The sequence below is a fragment of the Anoplopoma fimbria genome, chromosome 18 (assembly GCF_027596085.1).
Source record: "Anoplopoma fimbria isolate UVic2021 breed Golden Eagle Sablefish chromosome 18, Afim_UVic_2022, whole genome shotgun sequence".
NCBI classification, from domain to species: domain Eukaryota; kingdom Metazoa; phylum Chordata; class Actinopteri; order Perciformes; family Anoplopomatidae; genus Anoplopoma; species Anoplopoma fimbria.
Window position 1 is genome coordinate 8,677,537 of NC_072466.1, and position 20,676 is coordinate 8,698,212.

General features: G+C 40.7%; 1 protein-coding gene across 1 annotated transcript; it reads left to right on the plus strand.

Annotated features, from left to right (window-relative positions):
• The first annotated feature begins 1,264 nt into the window (after nt 1-1,264).
• On the plus strand, nt 1,265-20,465 carry ylpm1 (YLP motif containing 1). The gene is given in 22 exon segments (XM_054618381.1): nt 1,265-2,132; nt 2,868-3,089; nt 4,754-4,942; nt 5,210-5,721; nt 6,055-7,484; nt 7,487-8,822; nt 9,834-9,957; nt 10,137-10,272; nt 10,370-10,459; nt 10,548-10,728; nt 10,975-11,180; nt 11,364-11,515; nt 11,610-11,672; nt 11,860-11,979; nt 12,126-12,302; nt 12,388-12,471; nt 12,578-12,661; nt 12,750-12,824; nt 18,444-18,495; nt 19,085-19,206; nt 19,389-19,573; nt 20,152-20,465. Coding segments are annotated over 21 exon segments (6,075 nt in total). The 5' UTR covers nt 1,265-1,559; the 3' UTR covers nt 19,536-19,573; nt 20,152-20,465.
• Nucleotides 20,466-20,676: the final 211 nt, after the last annotated feature.

The window sequence follows — 20,676 nt, forward strand, 5'->3', positions numbered from 1 at the left end:
TGAACTCACACAGTTGGTCCCTGACAAAACAAACTGAAAACAAACTGCTGTAGATCGTATAGACATGCATAATGTAGGCCTAATCCTTAATGATTTTTCAGGCTACATTTAATCTATTGTTTCATATAGAATATATTGTAAGCAGAGTACTTAACAAAAAACATTTAGTTTTTTTGTTAATTTAAATCATGTTATGTTATTTCAATCAGGCGCCTGACAAATTTGCATGTACATGAGATATTTTTATAGTTGAAAATTAGTTGGAATGGATAACTTGAATTGTTATTCATATCATCAATTTTGTTGATGTGAGGCAAAGACCTTAACTGAGTTTTATTTGTAGTTTTTTTTATTTTCTTTTGGTGACAAAGGTTCCTAGTTGAGTAGAAATGTCTTTGTAAATGTCTCCCTCTTGTGGTAAAAGCACCGATCCAGAATCAGCTCCTCGGAGTCATATATTTGCAGTGGCAGGATTGAAAACTCAAGAGAGCGTCCAGATCAGGCTTCTCAGAAATGACCTCTGAACATGTTTTGACATATACTATATACAGTACCAGTCAAAAGTTTGGACACACCTTCTCATTCAATGGTTTTTCTTTTTTCTTTTCTTTTTTTCTACATTGTAGATTAATATTGAAGACATCCAAACTATGAAGGAACACATATGGAATTATGTGGTAAACAAACAAATGCTCAACAAACCAGAAAATGTGTTTTATATTTTACATTCTTCAAAGTAGTTGAATGAGAAGGTGTGTCCAAACTTTTGACTGGTACTGTATGTGTATGTATGTATGTATGTATGTATGTATGTATGTATGTATGTATGTATGTATGTATGTATGTATTTGTATGTTTGTATGTATGTATGTATGTATGTATGTATGTATGTATGTATGTATGTAGGTTTGTATGTATGTATGTATGTATGTATGTATGTATGTATGTATGTATGTATGTTTGTATGTATGTATGTATGTATGTTTGTATGTATATATGTATATATGTATATATGTATATATATATATATGCATATATAATAACATTAATGTTAACCATCATACAAATAATAATAATAAAACTAATAGCTATTATTGTTATAATTATTATTATTATACATAATTAATCTAATCATTATTATTATTATTTATATTATATCCTATTATTTTAGAAAAACTTTCTTTGTGAATGAAACATTTTCACCACTACCGGAAGTAGTCCCCTGCTGACTCGTGACGTATTTCCGTCATCGTGAGCGCTCTGCCTGTAGCCTCAGCCGCACACGTTCAACCCTCTCACCGTCCAGAACCGTTTTTTGTAGCTTATTTCCACAACACTAGTTCTCTTAATGCATTAATGGGCTGGACGTGCAGCTGTATTCCTCTGACGGACCCCTGTTTCCTGCTAGTCGGTGTTGAATGTGTGTGTTTAATGCGGCCTGGCACAGTCTGGGAATGAAAATGTAACGATAGCTGTGTGTTGTAGACAAGGTAGGTTAGCTGTTAGCATTGAGCTAATCGTGTGTATGTGAGCACAAAGGCCGTGGACACTTTGACACAATGTACCCTTCCTGGGGGAATTATGGAGCACCACAGTCGCAGAACTTCGGAGGGGCTGGAGCTGGTCCCCACAGGCCGGCCGGAGGTGGCGGACAGGCCGGCCAGGCACCGGGGTTCGGCGGCTTCGAGGCCTCGTCCGGCGGCTCTATGTTCTCCAGTCTGCAGGAGCAGCACCGACAGCAGATGCAGCAGCTGCAGATGCTGCACCAGAAGCAGCTCCAGTCCGTGCTGCATCATGGGAGCAGTGGGAATGCGTACGGAGGAGGACAGTCAGGTGGGTATGCAGGTGCAGCATGGCATGCAGAAGGAGCAGGGCATCCGGACAGCGGTGCTGGGGCTCAGTCATTCTATCAGAAAGATGAGACTCCTACTCGTCCACCTGCTCCTCAGCCTGGTCCCCCACAGCCTCCTCTCCCTCCAGCGCAGCCGCACCCCAACGACCCCCAACCTGGTCCTCCTCCTCCTCCTCCAGAGCCCCCTTCATCCAAACCACCAGAACACACCAGTGCTCCCAAAGAGGCCAACCAGAAAGATTCATCCACCACAGAGGAAGACAAGTCCTTACATTTGCAGGTATTGTGTCTGTTTGTGCTCTGGGTAGTCAGCTGTTATATATTTAATAAATACATATTGATTGGATGTTTTGGTCTTTCTGATCAGAGACTATCAGCATATGGTTTCAAAATCAAAGAGCGGATAATAATACATTAAAGTACAGTACCAGTCTAAAGTTTGGACACACCGAATCCATTCAATGGTTTTTCTTTATTTTTATTTTCTACATTGTAGATTAATATTGAAGACAACAAATGCTCAACAAACCAGAATATGTTTTATATTTTAGATTCTTCAAAGTAGTTGGTTGAGAAGGTGTGTCCAAACTTTTGACTGGTACTGTACTTGAAAGATGACTTTGGTTGGGTGGAAGAATGAGGAAGTTCTTCGATTCCAGAAGAAATCTTTTGAAAGCTGTTCCGTGGTGCACATTAATGCAAGAAAATCATCAATGTTATACATATGCACACTCTTAGGTTGCATCACTGATGACAACATAGAAAGATTGAGTCTTTATTACTCGGTAATACATTTCAGGTCATTTACAAATTTTAACTATTTGGTTAGAATTAAAACAATGTCAAATCATTAATGCATACAAAACAAACTACCCTAAGTAATACGAATATTAAATCAGAAAATATCATGAATTCAATTCAGCGGGAAAGCCAGATTCCCCAAACACTTGCAAGGTGAAAGTGAGGTTCCTGGTGTGCTATGTCTGACAGATGTCCTTGTTATTGTTTCACACAGGAGCAACAGCAACGATGGTACAAGCAACATCTTCAAAATCTACAAAAGTTGAAGCAAGAGAAAGCCAAGCAGAATCAGAAAGAGGGGGAAGGTCCTTTGCCGCCACCACCCTCCGGCCAAGCGGTTCCTCCTCCTCCATCAGAACCACATAAAGGTGCACCTCCTCCACCCCCTCCAAAAGAGCAGCCCCCAGCACCACCTCCACCGCCTGACGAAGCAAAGGTAAGCACTACTACTATGTTACAGAGGTGTGAATGTGGGAATTCATTTTGTTCTTGGGTTAAAGGAAATCCTAACAAATTTACGCAGGTTTTAGGGATTACTGCTGCATATGCAAAATAAGTAGTATAAAGCCTTTTAAGGATCCATAGTGAGCTGTGCAAAATCTTCATTGTTGCCTCAAGAGATGTCAGTTGATGGGGGTCGACTAAGTATCGGACTAGCAAAGAGGAATTTTTTGCAGACTAGAGGGGCTCAGGTGAGCGAGCAGAGCTGTCTCTCAAATGTAAGGCGGCAGATATTGCTGGGGTTGCATTAAACATCACAATTGTCTACGCTGAAGTTGCTGAAAAAAACACTTTCTCTTTCTTGATGGATGCAATAAAGAAAAGGTCTAAAAGTGCAGTTTGAGAGTATTACATTCAACCAACACCAGGGAAGGCAGACTACAATACATGCAATAAGGTGTCAGCATTTTTTTTTTTAAGATAATGTTTAAAAGTTCTCTTTTGCAGCATTTCATTTAATGTTGGAGCTTGTGTCATTGTAAATTTTACACTAAGAATAGTTGTGCTGCAAATGTATATCTGTTGCAAATATCGTTTATTGATCTCCTTGATTAATGATAATATTAGCTGAAAATAACAGTCACCCCATCAGTGAATCAGTGTTGTTTGGGGCTGAAGAATACAAGTTTCAAAATTGAAAAAAAATCGGAGAGTGTTGTATTAAAAAAGAAGTAAGCTTACCAGACCTGTCACCTGCTCCTCATCTCTGCTTGAGGCTAGCAGCTCGAGGCTACCTTAGCCGCAACTAGAGTTATACACCCAGATTTCCCAACTGTTGATGGTCAAGTTGCATTGTGGGTACTGTAGGTGCCAGGTTTTGACAAGGAAAAAGAAAGTGTGGACACAAAGGCTGTGATGCAGGCTTGTGACATTTATATTCTGCATTGGCCTGTGGTTCTTGTCGTGAGCGATTGTTATTTTTTTAGAATATTAAAATAAATCAGTGTTCACTGTTTAAACGCAATCTCAACAACAATCGGTTTACACTGTCATGTGATTAGCTAGGCTATTTAGTTGTGAACTAGTGGTGCATTATTGCCTCAACATATTTTATTATATCTATTGTTTGATATCCATAGTAATTGCTGTTTTTCTGTTAATACTCTATGCTGAATAGTGCTACAAATAATGTTGTAAAACTGTAAAGAACAGCAGAACATTTCGCTTTTTTTTTAATTTTATTTGTTTATGCTTTTGTATGTACTGTATTCAACAGCCTTTAAGAACGTACAAAATCTAGTTAAACTCTATACCAGACATAGAAGAGTATTGCTGAATCCAAAGACAGTTTATATTGTTTGCATGAATATAAAGTGGGAAAATGAAGGACAATCCCCTAGATATATACGGACACAGTAAGTTCCATGACCTACTCTACCATCATCGTGTCTATAGATAATTAACCCAATTTCTGTGATAACTGACATGTCATTATTGTGTGAAATTCATGGTACTCAAGCACATTCATTGCAGTTGTCCTACATGCACAGTCTAAGTTACAGACGTGAAAATAATGCACTTGTATACGTATGTTTACTGCATATTCTTTGTGAGTTTCAAAGGTATGCTTTGCTCCAATCCAATTGTTTATGTTTAAAGCCTGAGGTCCAACAAGATCCAGAGGAGGCTGCCCGCCTACAACAGTTACAGGCCGCAGCAGCACAGTGGCAAAAGGTGCAGCAACAGAGGGCAGGCTTACAATACCAGGCTCTCATGCAACAACACGAGAAACTTCAGCAGGTTCTGGAAAAATACCAACAGCTGCTTCAGCAACCTACAAACCTTCAGGTAGGTAAATGGTGGTTTCTTTGACAGCTACTTTCTCCGTGGTCCTAAGATGACCTGTATATAATGAAAGATGAAAAACAAGCATAGTATGTTTAGTGGAACCTAAAGAGGGCATTAGAGTGAGTTGGAGCTGCAAAAACTCTGATCTCAACCTGAGCAGAAGCTTGGAGGCCAATATGTTTTCATTTTCACATTCCATGTCTCAGTTTTGTCTTTGTTCCGCAGCTACCTGTATGATAACTAAAACCAAATGTCCCTTTTTTGCAGACAATGTCTGCTGAAACGCAGCTGAGGCACTATGAAATGCAACAACAGCAGTTCACCCCTTTATTCCAAGACTGGGATCACTCTTTCGTCCTGTGGTATGAGCAGTTCAAGACCTATCCCCACAAAGACCAATTACAGGACTATGAGCGCCAGTGGAAGCAGTGGCAGGAGCAGATGAACGCCACCAATGCCCACCTTAAAGAAAGGGTGGCCACTCTCACTGCCATGGTGCCATTCGCCTCAAGCCAGTATACTAGTGGTATGATGGGACAATTTGGCCAGTACCCTGGACAAGACACGCAAATGCAGCAGCAGTCGGCAAAGCCGGCTATGCAGAATTCCCCACTTGGTGTTGGACCCAACTCTCAAGGTCCACGGCCCACTGGCTTTGGGACACCTTCAGAATCACCTGCTGGACCCCCTGTGAGAGGAGCGGTCCCTGCTAGCATAGGAGTCAGACCCCCAGGTCCCCCCACCATTCAGCCACCAAGCTTCAGCGTCAGAGGTCCACGGTTAGTAGGGTTTTTTGTACCACTGTGATTTGGTTTTTATTTAAAGATACTACAAGGAACTTTTAAAATTGGTTATCAATTTAATGCTGATGCCTCAACATAACCTGCGTAAGTCAGTGAGAATATTGGCTATTTCCATATAATTGCTTAATGCCTGTCATTGGGTAAGATACCCCCCCCCCCCCCAAAGAAATTTATATTTAAGAATGATTTGTTAAAAAAAAAAATGAATTTGGTTGGGTTGTTACACTTACTTGTGTTTCCAAGTATGTATTGTTTTATTGTATGCCTAGAAATCTTTATCATTAATTATGTTTTTTACAATTTATGTAGTCCTGTTGGTCCCAGCGGAAGCAACACCAGATTGGACCAGCCACAGCAAGGTTTTGATGGTCCTCCAAGATTTGACCAGCCACAGCAGCGCTTTGATTGTCCCCCAAGGTTCGACCAATCACAGCAGCGCTTTGATGGTGCTCCAAGGTTCGACAAACCACAGCAGCGCTTTGATGGTGCCCCAAGGTTCGACAAACCACAGCAGCGCTTTGATGGTGCCTCAAGGTTCGACCAACCACAGCAGCGCTTTGATGGTGCCCAAAGGTTCGACCAACCACAGCAGCGCTTTGATGGTCCCCCAAGGTTCAATCAACCACAGCAGCGCTTTGATGGCCCCCCTCGATTTGACCAACCAAGGCAGCGCTTTGATGGTCCCCCCAGATTTGACCAACCACGGCAGCGCTTTGATGGTCCAACCAGATTTGACCAACCTCGATTTGGACAGCAGCCTAGGTTTGAGCAGACCCCAAGGCTCTCTGGCCCCCCACCTCTTTTTGAACGCCCACCTGTGCCTCAGCAAAAACAACCGCAAGGTCCCCAATCTAAGGCCCAACCAGCCACTAAACAACCTGCCAGTATGGATTCCAAAACTTCTGGAAAGTCAGCTGGGCCGCCACAGTCCGAAAAAGAAAAAGTTGAATCAAAACCAGCTGGTAAGGCCAATCCTGATGATTTAACAGACGACAACATGCTCGGAACAGAGGGCTTTTTTGTCCAAAGTGACCCCATTCCTCAGACATTACAAACAAACCTAAAGACAGAGGAATCGGATGACAATAAAGCTTCTAACAATGACAAAAAACTCACACCTGGAAACAGCACCCCTTCTGTAACTGCCCCTTCTAGTGTGGCTTCAAAAAGTACTGCTGCACAAAATCCCCTCAAAGCAGATGGACCAATGGCAAACAACAAACTCCCACTGGTTCCAAAGCCACCTGGAGTCCAACAGGAGCCACAAGCTTCTGGGCATATGCAGTCAAGACCAGATCCTTCAAGGCTTCCCCCAGGGAGGGGACGTGGTCAGCCCCCAGTACCTGTGCATGGACGAGGACGTGGGCAGAGGGGCCCTGGAGAGTTCAGGGGACCGAACACTGTAGCACTTCGGGAAGAGATGGAAGAAATGTCTTATGACTACATGCCACCTGGAGACAATGTGGAGGTACCTGAAGATCAGGAACAATATCACTGGCAAGATTCTTCATATGAGCAGTGTGATGGGGAGGAATTGGAGGAGCCCCCTGAAGAAATGTGGATGCCAGACGGACATCAATTCTCAGCAGAGGAAGAGTATTATGAAGGGCCAATAGGAGGACCCCCCATGGGCAGAGGAGGACCCCACATGGGCAGAGGAGGTCAACCTATGGGAAGAGGAGGTCAACCTATGGGAAGAGGAGGTCCACCTATGGGTAGAGGGGGACCGCCTATGGGCAGAGGGGGCCTCCTATGGGCAGAGGGGGACTGCCTATACCTCCTATGGGCAGGGGGGGACCTCCTATGGGCAGAGGGGGACCGCCTATACCTCTTATGGGTAGGGGTGGTCTGCCTATGGGCAGAGGGGGACCTCCAATGGGTAGAGGGGGACTGCCTATGGGGAGAGGGGGACCATCCATGGGAAGAGGAGGGCCAATGGACAGGCACTGGGAAGAACCTGAGTCAGCAGATTACTCAGAGGAAGGGGATCCTTACTGGGGAGAAATGAGACCTCCAATGAGAGGCATGAGACCCCCGTTTCCACCTGGCCGGGGTCGTCCCCCACGTGGTCATCCTGGTTTTATGCACCAGGGACGAGGACGCCCCCCTCACCCAGCACATGGGCCAATGGATCATGAACCATTAGGCCATGGAATGGACATTGATGATACCGAAATGGATCCAATGCACCGTGGATATGATCCTCATGGCCATCCAATGCATTCTGACGTAGGAAGAGGCAGGCATCGTGGGCCACCACCACCACCTCACGAAATGATAGATCCCATGGAGGAGCCATTGCACAATGAAGGCATTGAGTTAGGGTGGCAACCGCCGCATGGCAGAGGCCCTCCTATGCCTCCACATGAGATAATCGATTCAGGAGGAATGAGGAGGAGACCTATGGGTCGAGGGATGGCAAGAGGCATGTGGCGGCCAGGTCCAACACATGACGAATATGAAGAGAGACATAATGAGGGTTTTGTGGAAGATTATGGTCATGGGCAGCATGGTTATCACTGGCGGCCACCACAGGACTATCCTCCTAATGACTATGGGAATGACGGCAAGTACTATGGGTCTGAATGGGACGGAGACCGTGCTCCTCCTGAGAGGGACTATCCCCCTCGCATGCCACCATCAGAGCCTCACAGAGATGGCCATTGGCCAGAGGAAAGAGAAAGGGGTAAGCCATATCCTCCTGGTGATCATGATAGGGGAAGAGGAGAACTTAGAATTCGTGAGTATGGGGCTGAGCCACCGTACCGGCAGGAAGAACCATCATACCCACAACCCGCAGCACCTTCAGAATGGGATAGGCCTTCAAGACTTCATCCACCACCAGAGAGAGGCTATCCTGCTGAGTATGAGGATCGCAGAGGTCGTTATGAAGAGCACAGGCAAGAGCCTCCTTTGGATACACGGCCACCTCTATCTCCCGCCGCAGGTGTCACAAACTTGCCGGAGAGCTCAGTTGATCCGGCATCACAAGGAGCAAGTGGGGCTAACGTACTTGCTCTCTCCCAACGTCAGCATGAGATCATCTTGAAAGCTGCTCAGGAGCTCAAACTTATAAGGTAATTTCTTGGCCTTCATCATTGATTAAAACATTATAATGTTGGCTTTCACAGATTCTGACTTATCCATAGTGGAAGCTAGCCATGCAGACTGCAGTGTTTTGAAATATCTATGAATATAAATAGAATAGGAATTGAACTGATTTTCCCATTTGAATTAACGTAGCAGGATGGTGAGAGCTGCATCCATTTTTAGTTATACCGTTGGCATTGCGACCGTTGTGCATGGCTAAATTCAATATAAACTAAATCGATTTATTGCAAGTCTTGGACTCCTTGAGTTGAGGTTTAAAAGAAACGACTAAAACCAGCCGTGGATTAGCAACAATATGAATTGTAGAGAGGCAGAGTAAATGAGTTAAATTGAACAACTTGATGCTTCATCTACATGCTCTTGTCACAGCATAGAAGAGCAAAGATGAGTGACAGCTTTGTTCCAATACTTTTCTTAACCATTATAGCAAAAAAGCATGGTGGAATTAAAAGGCTATATAGCTAGCTTGCTAATTCCGCCAATGCTTTAATGCTACGCTGGTTACAAAAAATGAGCTGAACAATGGTACAGTGGCCTATGCCTCACTCCTCATTGTTCTGGAGAAGGACAAGCTAACTAACCAGCCATTCGTCTCCCTGGAGCCACATCCACCATTTTCCTGGCAAACTGCGACCTTACGCTGCCAGGAAGTGCATTGTCACCATAACGACTAACAACAATTGATGTTTTCTCTTGTACTAGTCAAATGATCACAGAAAATAGTTAATTGTCCACTCTACTCCGATTATATTTCTATGTATCCCCCGCTGTGATTTCTGCCTACACGCAAAAAGCTGTGGAAATGTTAACATGTTTGGCCGACCAGCCTTTGCACTCTGTGAATAAAGCAGAAGGCTGTTTTATAGTGGTTGAAGCTCTGCCATTTTTGCAAGCATATGACCTACTTTAGTTTATGGCCAAATGGATTTTGGGGTAACTTTTATGTGAACTTAACTTTCATTCTTTGGGGTCCACAGGGAGTTGCAGGAGGGGAAAACACCTTGTACTGAACCTCAGCCTGTACCAACTGAAGTCCTGTCTGAGCTTCCTGCTGGTCTTCTTGGTTTGGAGATCCCACCAGACGTCAGGAATGTTCTGAAGGTACTTTTTACTAACTATTTAAGCCTAATTAATGACCGGCAAGATTGCTGGTTATGTTAGAGGCACAGAGACTTTTACACATTTCATTTTTTCATACATTTCTTTTGTTGAAATTACATTTTTAATTTGCCACTTTCTATGTAACTGTTGATTAAAAATATAAAATCTGTCATCCTTAGGGCATGACTGTGGCATCACAGACAGCTGTAACCAAACCTGTGTCTTGGGATACAAAACCTGCTGCTACAGATTACCAGCCATCTCTCACCAAACCCTCAATGATTCCAAAGACTGTGGATTATGGGCATGGGCACGGTATGTGCAGCATAGATGAACATATTTGATCATTTAAACAGATGAAACCGGTTACGTTTCAGGACCTTGTTGGTGACATTAACATTCGATGTTTCAGATCCCGGAGCCACTGTTGAGCGGATCTCTTATGGTGAGAGAATTGTGTTGAGGCCTGACCCGGTACCATCAGACAGGGGCTATGAAAAAGGTGAGTCTCACTACTGTTTCTCTACAACAGAACTAGCTTTTGCAACTTTCTAACAAATGTTAATTGATGAACTGTTTCATTGTCCTAGAACCTCTTGGTCCCAGAGATCCTTACAGCAGAGATCCATATTATGAAAGACGATCAGATCCTTATATGGACCGCCGGGAGTACAGCCGAGAGCGGGAATCATACAGAGATAAGCTGCCACCTGAATATGAAAGAGACAGATATGAGAGGGAGCGATATCCCCCACGAGAGAGAGATGACAGGTATGGTGTTTCCTCTGTAGCTCTGACACCCTTTTTTCCTCACTGTGGGGAGGCACGCTGCTTTCTTACATATGTAATATTGTTTTCTATTTGTCTGTTTTTAATTCAAGCACACAGTCCGTGGTTGAAGAAAGGTACAATATCACATTGTGTCAATACATTGTGATTAGTCGTCAGTGTGTGCCAGTTTGAATCAAAGAATTCTGTCGGCAAAGCAAATCTTGACGATGCTCCTCCTCTGTGTAGATCTCCGCTGGCACCTCCTCCACGCTCAGGGTACAGGGAGAGGGAGCGGGACCTTCGAGAGAGGGATAGAAGTGACAGTCGCGATCGAGACGACCATTACGGAAGGCCTGGCTATGATCGACCTCTGTACGAGCGCAGCGGACTGGACCGCAGTGGACTGGACCGCAGTGGGCCTGAGCGTTACGGACATAGCTCCTCTCCTTACGGTATGTTCAATCCCACATCTGTTTACAGACGTGTACTCGCATATTTCAGCTGTGTTTGGTATAATTTCACATCACACTTAAATCAGAAGTTAATTTCCCAATTACTTTAAGTAAATCTCCAACGGGGGAAAAAAATATGCCATTTAGAGAAATGTTTGAATTTCAATAAATATCATACAGTAGACCGAAGAAGTTATCCAGAGGACCGAGGGCCTCCGACTGCACCACCCCTCCCACCTCCACCTCAGCCACCCCCACGAGTCGAGAGGAAGCCAGAAAGCAAGAATATTGACGATATCCTCAAACCACCTGGCAGATCATCTCGCCCTGAAAGGGTACTTATTACTGCTGCACTGTTTCTTTATGTAACCATGTCACAATTTCAGCTGTATAATATTAAGTGCTCATATATGTGATACATTTTAACAGATTGTCATCATAATGCGAGGGCTTCCAGGAAGCGGAAAAAGTCATGTTGCAAAGCTCATACGGGTGAGTGGCGTCATACCAGCAATTCATAGTGTAATTGTAATGTGATGTAACTGAACGTCACAAACCAAACAATACTCATATAGTTGTTTATATGTCCTTTTTTGACTTAATAAATAGTATTACCTTTTGAAACAAATCAAATTAAAACATAAAAACTTTGCTTTCTAATCTTGTTGACGTGATTAAGGATAAGGAAGTCGATTGTGGCGGTGCACCTCCAAGAGTTCTTGTTTTGGACGATTATTTCATGACAGAGGTTGAGAAAGTACATAAAGATCCAGACACGGGGAGAAGGATCAAAAAGAAGGTGAGTCTGACACGTAACAATAACAAAGTGGTGCTAAAGTAGTGCGGCTGGAAATCAAATTCAGCAGTTTCAACTGGCAGATGTATTACAATTATTATTGTGAACATTATGAACAATATAATACAATACGAAAATCTGTCTTGCAGATTCTTGAGTACGAGTATGAGCCAGAGATGGAAGATACCTACCGGAACAGCATGCTTAAAACATTTAAGAAAACTCTGGATGACGGCTTTTTCCCCTTCATCATTTTGGACACTATTAATGACAGGGTTAAACATTTCGATCAGTTCTGGAGCGCAGCCAAGACGAAAGGCTTTGAGGTGAGTTGTGGTCAAGAATGTCTCTGAAGAAGAAGTTTTTGTTCCAGTCAGCACTGTGCTAAAGTTAGTTTTTTCTTATTACAAGGTGTATCTTGCTGAAATCACTGCAGACACTCAGACGTGTGCAAAGAGAAATGTCCATGGGCGCTCTCTGAAGGATATATTAAAGGTCTGTAATATCAAATTACTGTCTCAGATACATTTGTAATAAGAGGAATGTCCATTAAAGCTCATACATGTACAATACACCTCTTAACGGAGCATTTTGTACACAGATGTCCAACAACTGGGAGCCTTCACCACGTCATATGGTGCGCTTGGATGTCCGGTCCCTGCTTCAGGATGCTGCTATAGAGGAGGTGAGGTCTTCTAGACTTGACGGTTTTCATAATGTTATAGTCCTTTTTTCAGAAACTGAGCTGAACTAACATGTGCTTGTGTTATTAGGTTGAAATGGAAGACTTCAATCCTGATGATGAGCCCAAGGAGATGAAGAGAGAGGAGGAGGAAGAGGGCGATCTGGTAGGAAATGAAAAGCTCAAATTTATAGCCACATAGCTTCTAGAATCATTTTCACTTATTTGTATTCCCATCCTCCACATAGGGCATATCTAGAAATTAGATTTAAATGTAGTAAAAATCAGATTCACGTAGAAGACCAGAACAGAGACATTTTAGAAATAAAAAATATAAGGGAGCTAGATAGAGACAATTAAAAAACTGTAGTGAATCTGTCCTAAAATGAAACGATAGGTGCAATAGTCCATTAACAAAAGGAACAGTTTCAAGGTCGGGGTTAGTTTTAGTTTAGTAGATTTCGTCGAAAAGATACATTTTTATTTTCACTTCAAGGTTTTTTTTCTAAAATGTTGGAAGTTTAAATTTCATATTCTTGTTAAAGTACCACTATCAAGCAAAGTGTTCCAAAACGTTATCCTCCATCGTTGTGGATGAGACTGGACCATTCTGCTGAGTTTAGATAGAATTCAAGGGAAGAAAAACATTAAAAATTCAATTAAAAGACATACATTTTATGTGACTTCAAAAAATCGAGTTGAAATCTATTAAATCATGTGCGAAACGTACTCATGGGGAAAACATTTCTCATTAATTTTGATAATGAAAACAGCAAAAAATGTCAAAATTCAGTTATTTCAAAAGAAAAACAATATTATATTTAATCATATGCCAAATACATTTTAAAATGATATGGTAAATATTGCCTTTGACATAAAGGAAAATGTTTACAGACGCATTTATAATAAGACACCCGAGTGTTTTGGGGCTAAGATTTTGAAACACTTTCAAAGCCGATAATATGATTATCTATCCAGCTCTAAAGAAGTTGTACAACAACTCTAATGACATTTTAACAAACTTTTAAAAAAATGTTGAATTGGTGATGATGAAAATCAGAGTGGTGGACTTTCTAATATCCATCAGGATTCAGTGAAAGATTTTATTCAGTTGTGTTGACATTTTGATGAAATCAAACTAAACAGCGGGGCAAAAGTTAATAAATTTGTGACCATTTAAAAGATCTGCAGAAACAATATACAACTGGCCTCAATAGCACAGTTGCCTTAACAACAAATCTGCTTTACCTTAAAGCAGCTTATTCAACTATATCATAACAATGTATCAAATGTCAATGAAAAATAACGTGAAAGGAGTCTCTTGTAGTGATCAACCAAATCTGCAGTTCTCTCATTGAATTTCAGTTCATGTTTGGCCGTTAGTCCTGCAGCTTTACTGTTTTTGTTCACTCTCACTGCTCTCACAACCCACTGAAGACTACTCGGCAGCAAACATCTCACAGTTGGAGAGTAGGTGGCGGACATAGTAGAGAATTTAGCAGCTAAAGAGACAGCTTTTTTATTCAGGAGTTAGTGGTGATAAAGAACTAACAGCAGAAGAAATATGGAAAGCAAGAGATTCATCCCATTAAGGTTCAAGCAGTGCCATGAGGCACCATCTGTTAGTTTGGTACGGCACCAGCACAATAACCACTTGCTCATGAAAATGCTCTTTTGAGAAGTTGCTTTGCTTTGCTTGAAAGTCACATACTCAAGCTCTGACTGTTTATTATAGGCCTTATTATTTACAAACCAAAATCCACTGTCTTTAAACATGAGCAGATTTCATAAGTTGACTTTTACATGAATGTAGTTTGTGTAAACAAAGTGTAATAAAAGTCCACTGTGAATCTTGAGGTATAATTTGTCGTAGAACAAAGTGTCGGTATGGCCAATGAACACAACAAAGTTGAAAATGTCGGATGTTTTAGAGACAGTTCATTGTTGGTTTGTCTTTGAAATATGATAATATGATAATATTACTGAAACTGCTACATCGTCATCATCATTGATTTAACTGTGAAGAACCTCTTTGTGGATGGTCCTTCATTTATAAGATTTAAGGATTCAAATGTGTTTTGCACAAAATTTAAAATCGTGACAAAATGGTTGAAGATATATCATTAAACTCCAGGGGGGGAAATATATTGTTTCTAGGGCCTATGAATAAAAATGTAAATCTGCTGTAACACAGCAGTGAGCAGTGGACGCAACACAAAAGGCAGAGGTCTGGTGGTCTGTTATCAAAAGTCAGGAAAAAGTCAACAAATATATATGTATTATTTATCCCCCCAAAAAAGTCAGTGGTATTGGCTTGTTTATAATTGTATAAAAAGTTTTGATTTCTTTGGTTCTAAATCAAAAGGAAGTTACAGACATCAGACTGATTAAAAACATTTCTTTAATTCACTTTAAGTGTCTCTGTAGCTGTAATGAAGCTCCTGTCGAGCTTTCCCAAACCCAGTCCCACAGTGGACTTCTCCACATTTATGAAAACGTGTAAATACAAAAGCAATGTTCTTTGGTTTGCAGAAAGACAAGATTTGTATTGATGCTTAAGATGACTGAAATCGAATCATATAAAATATGGCTCATTTCAGTCACAACAAGAAAGTTTAGGTTACATTTGTAAAGCTTCACTGACATCTACAGAACTACTTCATCCAGCGGCATAAAACACTTCACCTAATGGGCCTATCTGTGCCCATGAGCACAAGGCGAGTCCCCAGTACGCTCTTTGTTTGGTTTCTCTAGGTACCGGGCCCTAAAGTAGGGGGGCAATGCGAATGCCCCCTACTTTACAGCCCTGTCCCACTTTGTTTATTATCACTGTATCCCCGTGAGACGTGTCATTCAATCATGTCTTGCCCGTGCATGTCTAGACCGGAGGCTGTCAGAAGGTTTTTTTACTCGTCTACATATTCTGTGCTGCCAGCTGTCTGCACAGCTATTTTTAGACAATAGGTTTGTTACTGCGGAGTTGATGCCCCCAAAAAAAGGCACTGAATAATATGATTATCCACATTCTGTAACCGTCGGAGCAGAGTGTGCTGTAGTAATGCAGGGGTCAGGGTTATTTAATACAAGCACCCACCCGTCCGTTATGAGAACTCGACCTGCAAACCGCCAGTTTTATGCATTATAGTCGCATAATTGTCAGGAATGAGTTCTGCTGCTGGGAGCAGGACCCTCTTGTTCCACAACAATCAGTAGTAGGAATTTATAGGCTAAATAAACATTGAATTTAAAAAAGATAGTAACCTTATGTATATAGGTCTATACTGTCTTTTTTTTTTTTTTTAAAGCTAGTGTTTGGTTACACGGTGTAGAAAAAGAATGGCGTCCACAGTTAATGAATTTAACCTATTTCGAACCGGCTGAGCTGAAAGCGAGCTCACTGGATGCGCTTGTTGCTGGATGCAGAGCATGGCTCTAGCTAGCATGTGTTAGCCATGGCCCACATTTCCCATCATTCAGTGCTCGACTTAGTATTGTGTTAACTTTGCTGTTTTATGTTCCAAAATGCATTTGTTTATTGACGTTGGTTTGTAATTTGCCTGTTCAGAACATGGTCATTTATGTCTGTAATTGCATTTTTAGGCTGGTTTTTAAACTATAAGTTAGGTAGCACTACATTACATTACTTCAGACCAGCTGAGTAACATTCAATTAGTAAATCAGATTATTTTGTATTGAAAAACCTACATTTTAAATTGTCTTAATGTGGTGCTGCACCATCTTACCCAGCTTTAGCGCCACCGTTTAGAAGGTTTAAAACCTTAAACGGTGGAACAGTGTGTAACGTTCAGAAATCAATGGATTGTTATTAATGACACTGAGACCGCTAAGTGAACAGCAGTCAGCATCCTGTTGCACGAGCATTGGCGAAAACTAAATTGAACATTGACTGGCATCATTTTTATAAAATGTAGGACAATTTATTACAACTATATTTTGTTACTTTATATAATGTTGCAATGTTGCCTTAAATATCCCAAATAAAATGATCTCCTCTTTAAAGCTCCTACCCACCAAATGTCCACCCACACAGGTGTTTTCACTTACTGTGCCTGATAAGACTCCTGTCAGGATTGAGTGGGCGTGTCTTGCGAATGTCCTCGTAAAGCTTCGCCCATCTTGAACCTGAGCAGAGATCTAATCTGCAAATATGACAACATAAAATAACACCTTTTTAAAACACAACATTTAAAAAGGGTATGAAAATATATATTCACACCAATGTAAATTAGAATAAGTAAACCAAATCATCAAATAAACACAGCACAAAAACAAATGTCACAAATATAAAAACAAATAAATGCATAAAAATACACTAATTTTAGAAAACTATCTCATGTGTAATTGAACTTACCTAAACCTCTAGTCTGTGAATAGATTTTAAGATTCAGTGTTCCTCTTAAGAAAGATGAGCAATGGTAGGTATGTAGGGACAAAAAACGTGGCAATAAAAATTCTAAACAAATTTAAACAAAAAGAAAGAAATGGACCTAAATGTATCATCATTATTGGAACAATGAAACCAGGAAACGTGGTACTAAATCATGACATTCTGACAGAGACGGGCCACTGATGCAACTGTAATCATTTAATTTCATAAAATGTTGCAGAGGCCCATTTATCTGTCATATTACTCTGGGTAATGGTTTTGGTAGGGTATCATTGTTGAGCACATTAAATTAACATCATCTCAGCTGGAGTGAAAAGATGTGCTCTCTTTACGTGATGTACATTTTGACTCTTCTGTTGCTTTGCTCTCAAGACTGCTAGCTTCCCTCAAGATTTATTAATTATCCTGCTAGGTTTATTTGCACTTTTTAGGAATATATTGTGAGTTCCTAATAAATACGTAATTTAGTGTAGTTGACAATTTTACTTAAATTAAATTAGGTGGTCCCTAATCTACGCAAGATCTCCCTCGTTGCACGTGTTTTTAAAAAGAAAAAAAAATAAGTTTAATGAAATTTTAAGTAAAGAGGTAAAAATGAAACACCAAAGTATGGTTTACATTTTGTACTACGTTGTCATTTGCAAGTGCCTTCATCATTACAAGTGTTGATTTTAAAAAGAAATTATATTTCTTGAGAGTCAAAAGAATACAGGGGTTTGTCTTTACTGAGGAACTGGCTAGTGCTAGCCAGCCAAATAGCATCAGTATGATTGGACAGCTGAGCATTGGTTAGAGTAAAGCGATGCCATATCAGAAAAGCACACGATGCTTTTTGAGCAGGAACATTTTGTGCAGCAGCACTGCAAACTCGTACATAGACGTATTGTTGTTTGTAATGTAAACTGTGTCGATCACATGATCATCAGCTCACACAGACAAACTACATGATTGGAGACTGAAGTGCTTGTTTTTTTCCTTTTTTTAATCTTCTGAGAGCAGATAAAGGTTTGCTTGACGATTTATATATATATATATATATATATATATATATATATATATATATACCTACCTAAGGAAAGCACACTGGCACAGAATTTGTGTTCTCCAAAGCAGAGCACACCTAGTATCCATTCTTTCTTTTCTTTTGCATGCAGCCAAGAACAAAAAGGTTTAGTCTCAACACACTCGCATGCCTCTGTTACGTTGTGTGTTAACCAGATAAGTCCTCACGCAGTCTCATCCTTCAGTAGTCTGTGTTGTCTTTACACTTCTGATAAACCAGTCTGCTCTCTTTACAGCCACCCCCTGCTTTCTCTCTCCCTCTCCCTGTTTCACCCAGATGTTTTAACCACTGCAGTGTTTCTTTATAAAATATAGGGCTACATTCCAAAAAGCAAATGGGAGATGGACACGTCCGAGGCGAAACTTGGTAGGTATTCCTCCTTTGTTAGTCTTAAATTTATGATTTTGAAAAAGTAGTAAAAGGCTGATGATCTTGGTTTGATTCATTCTTATGTGTGCGCACGTGTACCCGTGCACACAGCAAGACAACAACCTAAACTGTGAATGTAATGATTGACAGATGCTTCAAATTGAACACACTTAAATAAAGTCAACTTCTGTTTCCCTCTGAAGAAAAAGTGTATTTTATATACAGCTGAATATACTGAGAGAATAAAAAGATGAGGTTCCACACATAAGGCCAAAACATGCAAAGTGTGCCTCCTTTGACATTTATTTAAATTATTTTCCAACTCAATATACATGTTAATGTAAACATGGTCATAAATTCTACAAATTCCAAGCCAGACAAATGGGGGGAGAAGTGAATAAGAAACCCTCCTCCAGTAGTGTTGATGTGATGGCACTTTGCTATTGTTAGGAGGACATTGCTAAAAACAGATGATGCTGATTGACTAGATGGATTTTCACGGATGAATTGATGTCAGGATGATGAAGTTAAAGTCTTTCATGGGAGAAGAGAAACTGATAGATGTAGTGATCTTCCATTTATACAGACAAGCTGGACGGTCTGGGGAGCGGTGGGAAGAGGAAACGTGAAGACATGGAGCACCTGGAGGACTACCTTCAGCTGCCAGACGACTATGCCACGCGCATGTCGGAACCAGGAAAGAAAAGGGTAAATTGCCACACTGTGTTGATGAGCTACCGCTTTGGTCATCTTAACATCTGTTTGTTTGCCAACGGGGCAAAAAATTGAATGTCAAAAATCCAGATACTAATGGTTGTTTCAATTTGTATACACCGTGCTCTGTCATCCACTTCCTGGTCATAACACAACACCGTGGTTGCTCTCTTAAGGTGCGTTGGGCGGATCTGGAAGAGCAGAAGGAAGCGGATCGAAAGCGCGCGATCGGCTTTGTGGTGGGTCAAACGGACTGGGAGAGAATAACGGACGAGAGCGGACAGCTGGCACAAAGAGCTCTCAACCGTACCAAGTATTTCTAAGAAGATAATCTTATCCCCCTTTTTCCCTTCATTGAAAGGTATGTATGTATGTTTCTTTTTTTTGTATAATGTTGTTAGAATGGCTGTAGATGTTTATTGATGGCTCTTATAAGTAAGAAATCGTCATATTGATGTTTTTTAAAAATACAAATTTAACATTTAATGACTTGATGAGGACATGCTTAAGGTCTTTCCTTATTACATATCCTGTATTGATAATGTACTTTATGGATCAATCGTTTGTTAAATGCAAGTGAATGTTATGTTCTTATGTCACCTTTTTTTCAGCAAGCCTTCAAAAAGGCTTGTCTTTACATTTCTTAATTACAATAAAGAGTGAATAAAATGCTAAGTGAGAAACCTCACTAAGTTTGATTGCGGCCATATATTTTTTACAGCTGTAATGCCTTTTCTATTGTTACAAATAAAGTTGTTACTTTGTTTTGCATAAAGTAAGTGTTATCAGAATGCCTGAATGTAACTGAATTTACAAAACTTACATTTATTAGGAAATCATTTTCCTAGTTATCGCATAAGTTACACATATACGTTTACCTTGATCACAAACGAATGTGTCTTTGGCCAACTTATCAATGATCTCTTTTTCTTTCCGCAGGTTTCCAGAATGTGAAAACACTGAAGCTTACTTTTGGTGAAACAAGAGACTCATCCATACCACCAATGGTTAGCAAACTCTTAGTTATCTCATTGATTATGATGCAGTATAGTTTTTTTTCTCATTTTTAAACAGTCACTCTGGTTATTCTCTGATCAATTTGTAGTTTATAACTCTGTGCTTCTTCTGGTCATGTTTTCTGTAATCAGCTATGATACTTGCTGTTTTATACTCTTCAGGCTTTCTGTACCGTTTACTTGTAGCAATGTTTTCTGATCCATGTATACTTGAAAAAACACAATAAAACAGTCACAAAATCACCAACCTGGGGGAGTCTTTCTTGCATGAGGGACTTTTTGCTTTCAGAAAAAAGCAGAATGTGCTAGAAATGAATTAGTGGAGCTTATGAATAACTATTTACATCCGCCTGACATCACCTGTTTAGCCCCTGTGACAGTTTTTAAATACTTGCTGTTTTCAGGTTTATCACTATGTATAGTTAAATAAGGAGTATAGAGGTAAGAA